This window comes from Poecile atricapillus, chromosome 1, assembly GCF_030490865.1.
Source record: "Poecile atricapillus isolate bPoeAtr1 chromosome 1, bPoeAtr1.hap1, whole genome shotgun sequence".
Taxonomy (NCBI): Eukaryota; Metazoa; Chordata; class Aves; order Passeriformes; family Paridae; genus Poecile; species Poecile atricapillus.
In genome coordinates, this window is record NC_081249.1 from 33,733,795 (window position 1) to 33,747,363 (window position 13,569).

A 13,569-nucleotide genomic window follows, 5' to 3' on the forward strand; every position below is an offset into this window, starting at 1 on the left:
GATCACCCCATCTAAACCACAGGGGATTACCTACACAGATTATTTACTTACATGGCCCTATATGAAAAGCCACTGCCTTAGAATTCCTGGAACCTGTGGAAGACCCAGTCATTCCAACCTGCCTCAGAGAAGATTCTGAGCCACATGTTATTTCACCATCCACCACCATTACTAATCTTTTATTTTAAGATGCTAATTTTAATAGCACTAACCTCTTAAAGAGAATCTGTTATTTGTTTAACAAATTATAAAATTATAAGATTGTAGTAGAAATATGGAAGAACAGATGGGCTTCCATTTCTGCTTGACTTTAGGATTCTAATTTTACATCACATTAATGAATTATTCTGTCTGAAAGCTTATACAGTGGACTAGCTTTTCAACTAGAGGTTGAAAATTCCAAAACCAACAAAGCTCAGCGACTGAAATGATGTTTTGTTTCAAGTTATTCTACAAAATTTCTAAGCAGTCTTAATTTTAACATAAAATTTCTTCAACAATTATGTAGCAAATAAAGAGCTATTCTTTGAAATGGACCTAGAACCCATTAATTGTTAATTGGAATTAACATTAACATAAAATGGCAGGTAAAGAATACCCATCTTCTGTACCAAGTTACTAGCACTCATATTTAGTTTTTGATGATAGTTCCAAAAGGTCTCCTTAAAATCATGAAGTCGAAGCAAACCACCACTTATAAAAGGAACTTTGGATAAAATACTTTATATCCAACTGAGCAATGACAGACCTTACATTCTAGTTTTATACTCCTATTAATTCTGGTTTGCCTAAAGAATTTTGTAATATAATTAAGTAATTTATCATACATTATCCTACAGTTGCCATTTGCCCAGGAAGTGCAAGACAAGGTTAAAAATGCAAAGTGTTTGCTCATTGTCTCCACTCCAAGTTTATAGCCAGCAGCATCCTAAAACAGAAAAAACCCCTACAGATTAGACAAGCTGTTTTCTAAAGCAGTTAGTAGCTTGGAGGTATGCTTAACCATGCTACACTGAGATGTTTTCTAGGTCAACATAAAAAGGCCCTGTAAAAGTACAAGCGATCCAACTATCGCTCGATGAAAGACAGATCAAGTTAAGGGGCACCACACAAGGTAATGCTGTGTTTGTTTACAACAGGATGCCATGACTAGACTAAACTTGCCTCCTCCTCTGAGCTGCCTAAATATTACCTGCTACTACTAATTTTGGGTAATTAAGATAGTATTTTCTTGCTGTCTCTAGTCAACAAGTTCTCCAGTTTAACCTGTCTCCAGTTTAGCACAGAAGACAAGTCAAAAATCCTTTCACTCACATGTCTGTGCTGAATGGTATAAACCAGCACAGTCAACACTCTGCTTTGCACAAAGGAATAAACATTGCTTATAAACACCACTTGAAACCAATTTTAAATAAACAGATAGAAGGCTAGTACATTCTTAGGGTCATAGGGCTCTATGTTCCTCTCTTGAAGGTCACCTGACAGGGAAACTAGTGCACTGAATTCAAAATTAAGTAGCAGGCTATATTTAGAATAGCTAACAATGTCAGAAATTCTAAGTTAATGTAATTTTTATTCAACTGCTAAATTTTCCTTAATCAAAAAAGGGTAAAAAAAATTCACACATGCCTTCACTGACACACCTTTAGTATATGAATCAGAAGTGAGGGTCAGGTAAGGTCAAAGTGAATGCTTTCAGATACCACCGTATGTCTTTAAGGGTATTTCAAGAAATACCAAATTTCAGTATCTCAAAAATAGTTGTACACTTTTTCTCACTCCATGAGATAACAAATCTTTTTGAACATTTACTCCAAAAGTAGTTTTCCTTCTGATTTTACTTCTCAAATACTTCTATTCTCAATTTTAATAACACTTTAAAACTGTAGCTTTAACCCACTGCTACAAAACAGCAAAAATACACGTGGACCAAGCAGCAACAACTGATCTCATCCAAATAAAAAGTTCAAAATAAACATTCTAAAGGAATTCAGGATCATAATAAAAGTATGAAAGCACTTTTTACCATATTATGTTTGAGCTAGTAAAGTTACAGCCTGTATCAGTATACTTTTTATGCCCAGATCTGGAAAAAGGTAAATTAAACCCTCTGGGGAAATGCATGTATATTATAACTATGCAGATTAAGGAAAACAGTCTTTAAAAGTATAATAGCATTAAATGCACCAACTTTTCACTGCATATACCTATGTGCAAACATTATACTTTAGTTGTGCAATGTGCTTCAGCAGACACATTTTCTTTGCACAAAACTACCTGCACAGTCTTTTAAAACACAGAAGAAATCATCATACATGGAACAGACTATCAAAACCCTGCTAGTTTAGTTACAGCCTGCAGTTTGAGTGGTTGTGAAGGTACAGTTGACAATAATAACTTAATTGCATAAGAACAGAAAGACAAACCTGAACCTGCTGAAAAGCTTTCAGTCTCTTCTTGAATCTAGAAGGTAAAACAAAATCACATCCTCGAGCTAGCAATGCCAACTCCTTTCTTAGATCAGGATCTTGTCGCAAAGAAATCTCCTTTATCCTCATGCTTTCGGATTTCATATAATGTCTCTGTGTGCCAGTCCAGGCACTTGAGTCCCAGTAAACAGCAGAGTTGTTGTATTATCACACAGTGCTGTTTAAAGCAGCAGCTGCACCCGAGTTCTGTGATATTATAAGAGTCAGCTCAACTTCGCTCGCTCCATACATTAAAGGGAACTTGGCTGGAATTGCAAAAACAGATTGGGAAGTCACTTGGGGGGCCTGTCCTTTCATCCAGGCATTCCAAAGTCTAAATGGGACAGTACGGAAAATGAAAACCGTGTTTGGAGGAGCATCTATAAAAGCAGCTTCCAATTTTAAAAAAGCCAAGCCCTAGAGGAATGCAGAGAGGCCAGTCGTGGTTATTTTCTAGCTTCCTCCTCCTCCCATCCCCCTCAGCTTTCCCTTCTGTCACAAAACACTCACTGTCTAGCTTCAATGAACCACCTCACCAAAGGATAAGGCTTATTACCCAGCAATCCTTTTAAACTCTTTTGTCCTTTAGTGGGAAGCCTATTACACTGGGAAAATGAATGCAATGACAGAAAAAGCTTCAGACAGGCTTTCAGAATGGCTCACATAATCAAGAAATAATTTTTTTTTGCATTAATCTAAGTTACAGTATTTCAAGAATTCAGAAATTTAAATGTTAAGATGGAAAGCCATAGCAGAAATTAAGCTAATGCTACTACACTGAAACACTGCTTTAAATCATGTTTTACCAAAATGTTACATTAGAAATACAAATGATATCATAAAATTAGAAAAAAAGTTGACAGATACTTTTTTCTTAAATTGCTTTATAAACATTAACATCCACATAATAGATTGCATATCTGTCACATTTCATTAGCATTAGTTAGACTCTGCTACCACTCTATTTTCAGTGTATTGACTCTCAAATACATTTTACGGGGGTGGTGAGGCCAAATTTTAGTACACATCAATATTCTTCATGGAAACAAATCTGATAAGTTTCTGTGAAAAATTAAGTGACCTTCAGTTCCTTCTCCTTTACAGTTTTAGATACATTAACTTGTAACTAGTGGAGTTTTCATATTTTAAATGGATATACCTTTATCACAGCAGTCTTTAGGAAATGCTGCTATTTTGTTGGAATTTTTTTTCAAATATCACCATTACAGTTATCAGTATGGCAACTCTTACTATTCCAAGATATTCCACTCTTAGCACCTCTAAATTCTCTTAAGATAGAAGCGTTAGCTATTTATTATCTGTACCTTGTCATACACAAGTTTAGTTACTAACAGTGTAAAAGAAAAGACCTGGTCATTCCTACTCCGTTTTCATCCCTCCTACTTTAAATAAGGCCATTTTCCTGATTACACAGAAATGTACACAGCCCAAAACAACTCTTTCACCACTACATCAGAGATTTCTTTTACTGGACGGCACTGTTTTATTCCCATATAATCTTTTGCCCTATTCATCCATTCATAGCCATTCTATAAAGTAACCCCCCAGTAAATATCCTTGTTCAATTAAGAAAAGGAAATTACAAAAAAGTACTAGTGAAATACAATTTGTATTAATTAGATCCTTTTTCAGTTTATCACACATTGTTAGAAAGTAAATGATAACAAAACACCTGCTTTCTTGGTTTTAATTTAGTATCCAGTCCTGTCCTCACCTCCTGCTTCTTTATTGCAACTTGTTATGAAGATATTTATTTCTTTCGGAAGTGGGAGAACAAGAAAGGAATTGACAAGGCAAGAGTCAGACATGGTGTGGTTGGCATGACCAGACTATCCAACTGCATTGAGCAAATCTGGCTGTCACTCACTGTCTTTTAGGAAGACTAAATCAACTAACCTGGCATAAACCTTGGCCACCTGGAAGTCAACAGAAAACTGGGCATGCAGTACACAACAGCAGCATGCCTGGAACTTGAGATGAAAGACTGAGGTGTTAGAGTAGGAGAGGAATCCTACTCTGGCAACAGATAACCATTCCAGACCAAAATGTGGAAGGTCAGGAAGGTTGAATTGCAAGGCAGATTGTGTTTCAAGTTAGGCAGAACTGGCCTTACTTGAGGTAAGGAATAGTATCTCCTCACCTAAAGTGCATTCTATTTTCATCCCTTTCAACCAGGTGATGCACTCCCATTTGCTGCTACATTCACAGTCTTATTTGATGTGGCTGTATTATGTCATTAAGATGATGAACTGTCACATGGAGAGCTAACCTACAAAAGCGCCAGTCTGGAACCTAAAACGCCTGGAGCTCCTGAACCTGCTGAATGAGCCTCAGTATAAACAAATGCTCTGAACTCCATTTTGGAAAGAGTTGGGTATTTCCCTCCTTTATTCAAATGGAACTCAGAATCCATCATAACTTAACCAGCAAACCAGGTTCAGTATTTTGAATATTCTGCATTGCTTTCTCATAATATTACTTCACTGTTCCAAGTCAATCCCATTGTTAGCCTAATGTATTTTAGCACTATGGTTTCCAACCTAGTGGTTGTTTATATACCTGGATATTTGTTAATATATGTTCACAGGTTGCAAAATATTAACAATCTCCATGCAATTGACCACACTTAAATTCACTGGCTACTAATCACATCTTTTTCACCATCTAAATTGTAAAGGGGTTTGTATTGTCACATTTAAGGAGGCTGAGCATTTATAATGCAATGTGGTCATCAATCCCCTAAGATCTGTTTTAACATTTTCAGTCATAAATTAACCACAGGGGAAAGTCAGCTTTCATCCAGATTGAACTGGAAGTATTCAAGTTTAGTGCTACATTTATTCTAAATCTGAATTCTCTCCAGTGAAAGCTAAGGCAAAATCCTTCACTGGGTGAAGGTTTGGGTGCCAGCCATGAAGCTGTTTAAGTATCCTGGCAGCTTATTATTAGCTAGATAAACAAACAGGGGGAAGATGCATGCTCAGAGCTTCCTTCCAAAGCTAAAGATACACACTATGAATGGACTGGACTCAAGGGACTGCGGCCAAAGTTTACCACTTTAACAAAGATCTGAACATACACAAGAGTAACACAACATAAATAACACGATATTCTGGGTATTGTAGAAGAAATATAACCTTGAAGACTACTTAAAAAAAAACCTTAACTATTTGCCTAGCAAACCAGAATTTCTTGACAGAAGCACAGACCAACAGCATATTAAAGTCTTAAGAGATTAAGAGAAAGTGACCTCAAATCTTTGGAAAAAGCATCCCCCAGCATCACAGAAAGCTCCCAAGAAAATAATTTTCAGCCATATAAAAACTGTAGTTGCTGGAGTCTAGTCACAAAAGTTACAAAAGTAACTTAATAGTGAGGGGTAGGACAGCAGTTAAGAGAAGTAAGGCAAGGTGGCAACTTTTCAATATAGGAGAAAAAAAAAGTAACAGCACCACTAATTTAGTATTAAAGATATATTCTAGAGCTTTAAAAGTGGAAAGAAAGCACTAGTGAAAACAAATAGCTTGGGAAGATATACAAGAAGTCAATCAGCTAACCGTGCCTGCTAAAAGAGAGCTACTACGAGGCAGGAAATACAAAGAATAAATTATATAAATATACTAGAAGATAAACAAAAGAAGCAATTATTTGCTAGACTAAGAAAACCAGCAAACACAAACCAAACAATCCTGAAATGCTGAGCTCTTTTTTTTTTCCTACCCTCACAAAACATTGTGACTAGATCATCACCATTATTTACTGGTACGAAGAATTATTTCTAAACCAGATAGTCCATACCTGGCCTTTGCCATACTGAAAGTTCCCAAAATTAATTTCTTGCTAGCAACTTCCCAATTGTAACTGCTGTGCATGAAAAGAGAACAAGAGAACAATGCACTTGTGATCTGAACAGAATAACAAAGTACTACTATCCATCCCTAACTCTCCTTTGCATGGGATTCATCCCTTTTAAACAGTACACTCACAAAACCCAAGGGAGCTAACATGTACAGTGTGTATGTAGCAGAAGAAATCAAGTTATTAGGCCCATATTCAACTACCAGTTATGGAAACTGATTGCTTTAATGTTATGGACAGTGTTTTGAGTATGACATACTCATGAACTGCTAAATGTTAACACTGTGCAGTTAAGAAATCTGCCTTCACAAGAAGAAACTGATCCTTTGGTCTTGGAAAGGAGTTCATGTGCATCTGGGCCTAGATACATAATTTTTCTCTTGTAGGATGCAAGGGCTCCCCATTGGAACGGGAAGTCTTCCATGTAAATGCCTTCTTGAATGATTATTTAAATTTTCCAGTACTCTTGGATTAGACAGAACTATGTCTGGCTGTTCTTCCCACAGTTGCTAAGAGAATCCAGAATTCTTAGGAGGCAAGACAGTAAGAAAAAAGACAGCAGTTAGATGGCAGATGCGTGGTCATGCTGGTAGGCCAGGAAGGAGGGGCCGATCAGATTTTCTGCACATGACCAAAAGAGAGCCATGTATGAACACCATGGCATGGGCCATTATCAGATTACAACTAAAATAAGATACATGTCACCTTGGTATGATTACACAGCCTGGACTCCAAAGACATAGCAAGGGCCTTTTTCAGTTTGTTAACTGCATTTGACAGACTAACTTCAGCAAGCGTCAATACTAGAAGTTATAAAATCAATGCCTGACAATAAAGGAATGGTTTATATACCTTCAGAACAATTCTCATGTTCTCCGCCATCTTAAAAAAAAAATCACATTTTATTTAGTTGTGTACAGCAAAAATTGAATTTTAAGGGAAAAAGGTTTTTAGAATAATTCTGCAGATAGAGTCCATTTATTATTCATGATCTTCAGATGACCCTATTCATCAGATCCTGAAAACCAGGACACAAATTGATGCTCACGACGTGAATATTAAAGAGAGAAAGATTTAAGCAAAAAATCTAGTATGGATTACACAAATTAAAGTCATATTTCCTCTAATAAGATGCTGTGTTTTTACATTTCAGATGAACTGTTATGCTACAGAGACTATCCACAGATGAAGTTACAGTCCACAATATATGCACTAGTAGCTTTACCAGGTGGAAATGAAGGATCAGTTCAGCCTGACTCAGAATGCCAGATTTTCCTGTAAGAGACAGCAGCTTTTACAACTATGTCTAATGATATGCATTTTAGAACTTTTCAAAGTCACACTGGCCATTTTGGATATTTAGTAATTTCTAGATTGTTATTATTTTTATTCTGTCACCTTAATTTAGAAGCTGACAGAGTAGTCTGGTTATAAGAATATGAATGACATTTTATAACTGTCCAGCAATTTATTTAAACATTGTATAAGCTGTTCAGTACTTCCATCTTTTGGACATTAACTGAATTTTCAATTAATCCTTTCAAAAATGTCTTTCCCCAGACTTGAATGATTGATGCACTAAAGTACAACTACTGCTTTAAATCCAGCATCAAAGGCTAACATGTAATTTAGTCCCTGAAGTCACAAGACAATAATTTTGTGTCAGTGACAACTGCAGGACAGCTTCTTGCTTATGATTTCGCTTGAGATGTCCCTCCCTGAAGATCTTAACACAAAACCAACAATTGAAAAGCTTAAGACACAGACTTTGTCCTACAAGTCTGTCAGTAAAAATCACAGATCGCTAATTTACCAACCAAAAACAGGATTTCTGATAGAACTTCTATCATAGAAGACAAACTAGTACTAGACTGGTGTTGTTTATCAGTCTGAAATCATTGCTGATACAGGAAATAGAAGCATCAGAAACTATACTAACTTCTACAGAAATAAATAGAAAGCTGTGCACTTCCAAAATTGCAAGCAAGGTACAGTGCCAAAGGACAAAGCAAAGAAAGAAGGCAGAGCAAAGAAGGTGGTCACTGGTAACCACATGAACTTCAGCTTTCAGAATAACTAACAGGGCAATCATTACACATGAAGAACAAAGACCTGAGAAATTAGACATATTACAGAGGTAAAACATCATAAATAGATTGCCAGAGCAGGAACAGTACTCCTGACTTTCCTCCAACCTCCATTACTGTAAGTCTTCATGTGAAGTTCACATATTTTTTCAAGAATTCTAGAAAAATATTTCTAAAATACTAAGCTTAAATTTGTCAACCAAGAAGTCAAAATTTTACTGTGTTAAAAACAAGTAAGAGAAAAAGTGATCTTTTGTTTAAAATCTGATGTTACAACAGGAGAATTATAGTATTTGCCGTAAATTATGACCATTCACAAAGATTTAGCAGGTAGAAAAATAATCTAGCTCACCATTTTTTTCAATATTACATAATTTCAAATAATTTGCTTTATCTTTTGGCAAAGTATGTCACAAGGATTATTATTATTATTATCAATATATCAGTATTGATCATATCTACTAGAAATTTTGTAAAAATTTAGAAGATTATTTATTGTTTATCAATACAAATCTAGCTTCTAAAGGAATAAAACTCATTTGAAACTGTTCCCCTGGTTCTGCTGAATCAAAAAAACCTGATCAAGTCAAGCCATTTGATAAGTTCTACAAGCCTTGTTTTGTCAAGAAGGTAAAACTGAACCTAACTCACACTGAGAACATCTTGCAAGTATTTAGCAATGATTTCCTCAGCACTCACTTGATGTTTTCCCCCTACATTTTTCCATGCAGACTTCATGTACATTTTCCTTTTAGACTTCTAGCTCATCTCGCTTAACCCAAAATCAGCCAAAGTTACTAGTAAAACCTGCACAGAACAAATATGCAAGGCTAGTGCCATATGAGACGAAACTAAACAGCATGCACAAGATTAGCGGGACATATCCCAAGAGCTCACCATTCCTGCAAGTACCCGTGGTCAAGAAGCAGTACGTGGGTGGCTCTACAGTTTCTAGCTATTTTTCATGTGATTCCTATGCAAAAAGGGCACATCTACCATTACATACTGGAACACACTTTTAAAAACACCTCTTGGTGACCATAGGTTTCAATGGACCCATTTTATGTTGTATGCTGTATCTGTTGTTCCCAGAATACTAATGAATCTTATCTACCAAGACATTGGTACCATATGGTTAACTGGAAGACAAGAACACTACACTAACGGCCCAACACAAAGAAGTTATTTACATATTATGCCACACTTAAAACATTAAATTTCATAACCATTTGTTGCCGACTGTGAAAAACAATGAGTATGTTTAATTAGTATCTTCTTGAATCAATGCAATTACTTCAATGAAAGCAAGACAACTTTAAGACAATTTTGTGTGCAAAATTTATTTGCCAAGATTCGGTCATCTGATTTTACCACTGGCATTTTGAAGATTTTTCTCATAAAATGGATTTCTGAAAAATCCTGTGCAGCCATTGACTAGGTCCAACAGACAAACTAGTTCACTGGATGAGCCGCTCTTATGAATTTTGTAAAGAACTAAGCCCTTACATACTTTTGGCCTCAAGTTTCTCTCTTGCTGACAGTAAATGTAAGGCATATGAAGAGACTCTCAAAAAAATAAAAAAACAGGTTGTCAAGCATCACTGAAGGCAAAAAAAAAAAAGATGCTATCTCCTCTATATCAATACTTAATTTCCTCACAGAATGAACAGCCATTAAAAAATGTACTGTTTAAATGACTGATGTAAAGCTATAATTAAGTTTATCTGTTTTGAAAGACTGGGCAGAGAAGCAACTGGAAGTACTGATCTGTAAACTGTGATTATATAATTTTGAATTTTTTTTGGTTTGCTTTTAAGTGTCAGTTACTCACAAAGAAGTGACTGATTAATAAATGTTGTAATTCAAAATTAAATTAATTTTAATTGTCCTGTGTCAGGATTCAGGTGAGCATCAAACTCAAAGAAAGCCACACAATCCTGAATTCCATTTTACAGTACTAGAAATGCCAAAAACTCTTAAGACTGGATGCAGCATACAAAAAATATGAGTTTCCAGAAGGACACAAGTGCAACTGCCACTTTGAAAGAGGACAGAAGTTCACTATTTATTTTAATAAATCATAAAGAGTAAACAAAATCAATATAACTGCTAACAAAAGTAACATTTATATGCCAGGGTAACAAGATACACTTAGAATAAGGAGCACTATCAAAACCATACAACAGTGAATAAACTTTCAGTTTCTCAATTGTAAATAAAAAGAACAGTTTGTTCTCTAATCAGGATAATGATTCTTCTACTCCAAGCTATTCAGTACAGCTTAAGATGAATAACACAACATACTACCAGTGCTGCTTACACTGATGACTGTTATGTCATCCCACTCAAAACTAATAATGATTTTATAGGAACACCTATAGCTGCACTCTTTCAGACCTTAATATGAACTTTTGGCTGCCCTTCCTTTGTTGGCACCATAAGAAGGAGCTTTACTGAGATCACACTAATACTGACATCTCTCATACTACCCTGTTATCATTGTAAAAGTACATCAGTTTGATACCAGGTTATTTACAGTCTCCCTTTAAGTCACGGGCTTGAGTTGAAAGCCAAGTCCACCATCCTCCCCACTTAGTGATAGGACATGGCACTACTAACACTATCTTTGGATTATATACTTGGGGAGTGGCTGTGTTAGACTACACAGTCCACACAGCGCAACCTGGTGTGTGGCGCAATGCTAACACAGCTCACACAGCCCAGGCTCTGGAGTTAACAGTGCTTCTGCAAGGCAACAATGCAGATGCAGACACCTTATAAACTGGTGGTACCAGCCCAGCTACCCTCTACTGCAAGCCCTCAGAATTAGTTTCAAAATGCAACTGTTAAGTGTTATTCAGACTTCAGTCAAAGTTAAAAGGTTTTAATCTAGCCTCCCTTTAAACTAAAATGGACGGTAGCAGTATCTTGTTCAAATCAAGTAACTTCCTAACAAGGACTTGTTTAAGTCAAGCACCTGCTTACAAATTTTGGCAAGAATGTTATGCATGATAAAAAAAGGTAAGTAGCCATATATTAAAGTAAAAAATTTTACAAGTTATAGAAACAGGAAGAAAATGAGCTTTAATTGCCACAGGATAACACATAGGAACAGTATGCTTATCAAATAAAGAATATAGAGAAAATACTCCAAGAAGTACTTTTGATATAAAAGGTTGACCCGGCAGAGAAAAGTAAAATAACTTCGAAGTATTTCTGATTATACCACATTTTCTCTGCACCACCATCCCACAAAATGCCCACAGGGAATTCTGTGAATTGTCTCTCCAGATGCCTTGCACACCAGCTGGTTAGGATTAAACATCTTGCCTGTGGTACCTTTTAGGCCTTGAGGACTGGCATTTCTGACAATGTGATGAACAGTGTACAATAGAGTCCCAGAAACACTGTTATATTTATCAGTAGCGATAAGGGTTAGAAGATATCTGCAACATTTCTCCTTCAAGATTCAAAGTCACAGAGCTAGAATTTCTTAAACAATACACTTAGAAAACATTTGAGATTTGAATGCTGAAATTTTTTTATATCTCTAAATTTTTGTTATTTGAAGTATATAGTACACACAAATCACAGGCCTACTTGCAGAATACCAAGTGCTAGCAAATGCTTTACACCACATCAAAACAAGCACATCATAACATCACATAACCAAGGTGATCAGAACTTTGCAATTACCATGTTTATACAACAGGTACAGTCAGATATCCACCTCACTGTGAACACCATGCAAGCAAAACAAAGTACCTCTCATAAAGGAAAAAAACCCAACAATACCTAAACAAACCGTGTCTTGCTTTCATTTGCACTAAAACACACTGATAGATAAATTTTCATGGTAGAGTTCTGAATAGATTTTAAAATGTACATTTGGATTAAGTCAACAGTTTACGCTTAACATGGCTTTAAGTGACCTGTCCAGATGAAAAAATTCCATTAAGACCATGATCAAAAAGTACTTATTGGAATAAGTACTTGCGACTTGCTCATCAGGGGAGGGCTTCAACTATCTTGAAAGACAGCAAACTCTCCTCTGACAATAAATTCGTGTTTCAGCAAAATATATGGCAACTTCTGAATTTTGGATAGAAGTATAACCCGCGGGCTTCAATTACAAGCTAATCTCTGGAAAAAAGAAAATATCGCCTTGAATACAATAGCTGACAGCTATGGTACTTTTAATGCTGTTTAATGGTTGCCATCAGCACATCAGCTTATTTTGCTCATGTGCTACTGTTTAAAGTATCAAAGATTACATATCTAATTAGATTCTAATTAAGAATGCTTCCTGTTCAGAAAAACATGTTTTGCTAACAAGTAGAGAAACCTGTAGCATGAAAATGTTGTTTTCCTACACATTCATATTTACCTCCTGGTAATTACCTAAGGATGGTGGTTTTCTGTTACCAGCTTTATTGTTTGGCATCCGTCAAAAAAATTGCAAGAACATTTTAAGAAACAGAAAAAAGGCATACAGCAGCCTTACCCATAATCAAATGCAGTGATTTAGCTCAGTGATGAGAATGTATCATGCCAAAGTAAGTTAACTGCTTGTATGCTGCCTTGGGAGACTTCTGGTGCGCAATAAGTTTACAAAGATGCTTAAGTTGACTTATATAGTCAAAAAAAAATAAATTCTCTAGCTCTTTATGGCTGGATGTAAAAGCCTTTTCCTAATAACACCCTCATGCACACAGAGCTAAATACATTAAATGTTACCATTTTCTAGGACTGCTACTTAGAATTTAAATCTGCGTTAGCTTGTACTATAGGACCAGTATCTGAAACATTTTCTTCCACTTACAGAAACAAGATGAGGGTCTCAACACTCATTTGAGGTAGATAAAACCTTGGCTTGATCTGAGAAACATAGCAAGGTGCACAATAGCAGATGCATTAGTTTTGACACTGCATGAGGTAGTTTGTGGAAGAAAGTAGGGTACATTATGCTTTCTAAGAGAAAACACACTGTCATGGCAGAGCATGCAATTCTTGGTGGTATTTAAGAGCTGATGCCAGCTGCAAATGCCATTTACACTTAGAGATTGAGAAACTTTTGGATGAAAATTCAGTTTACCTGAATTATAAAGCTATAAACAAATTTGTCATTGCTTGGA

General features: G+C 35.9%; 1 protein-coding gene across 2 annotated transcripts in view; it reads right to left on the reverse strand.

The window, feature by feature from the left end:
* PPP2R3B (protein phosphatase 2 regulatory subunit B''beta) overlaps nucleotides 1-13,569 on the reverse strand; it is a 45,547-nt gene that overhangs the window by 27,860 nt on the left and 4,118 nt on the right. Inside the window, exon 1 of one of the 2 annotated variants that reach the window (XM_058829682.1) lies at nucleotides 2,427-2,930. The exons of the other annotated variant lie outside the window; for it this stretch is intronic. Coding sequence (XP_058685665.1) covers nucleotides 2,427-2,573 — 147 coding nt within the window. The 5' untranslated portion in view covers nucleotides 2,574-2,930. Of the gene's footprint in view, nucleotides 1-2,426; nucleotides 2,931-13,569 lie in introns of those variants that run through there. 2 annotated transcript variants of the gene reach the window in all.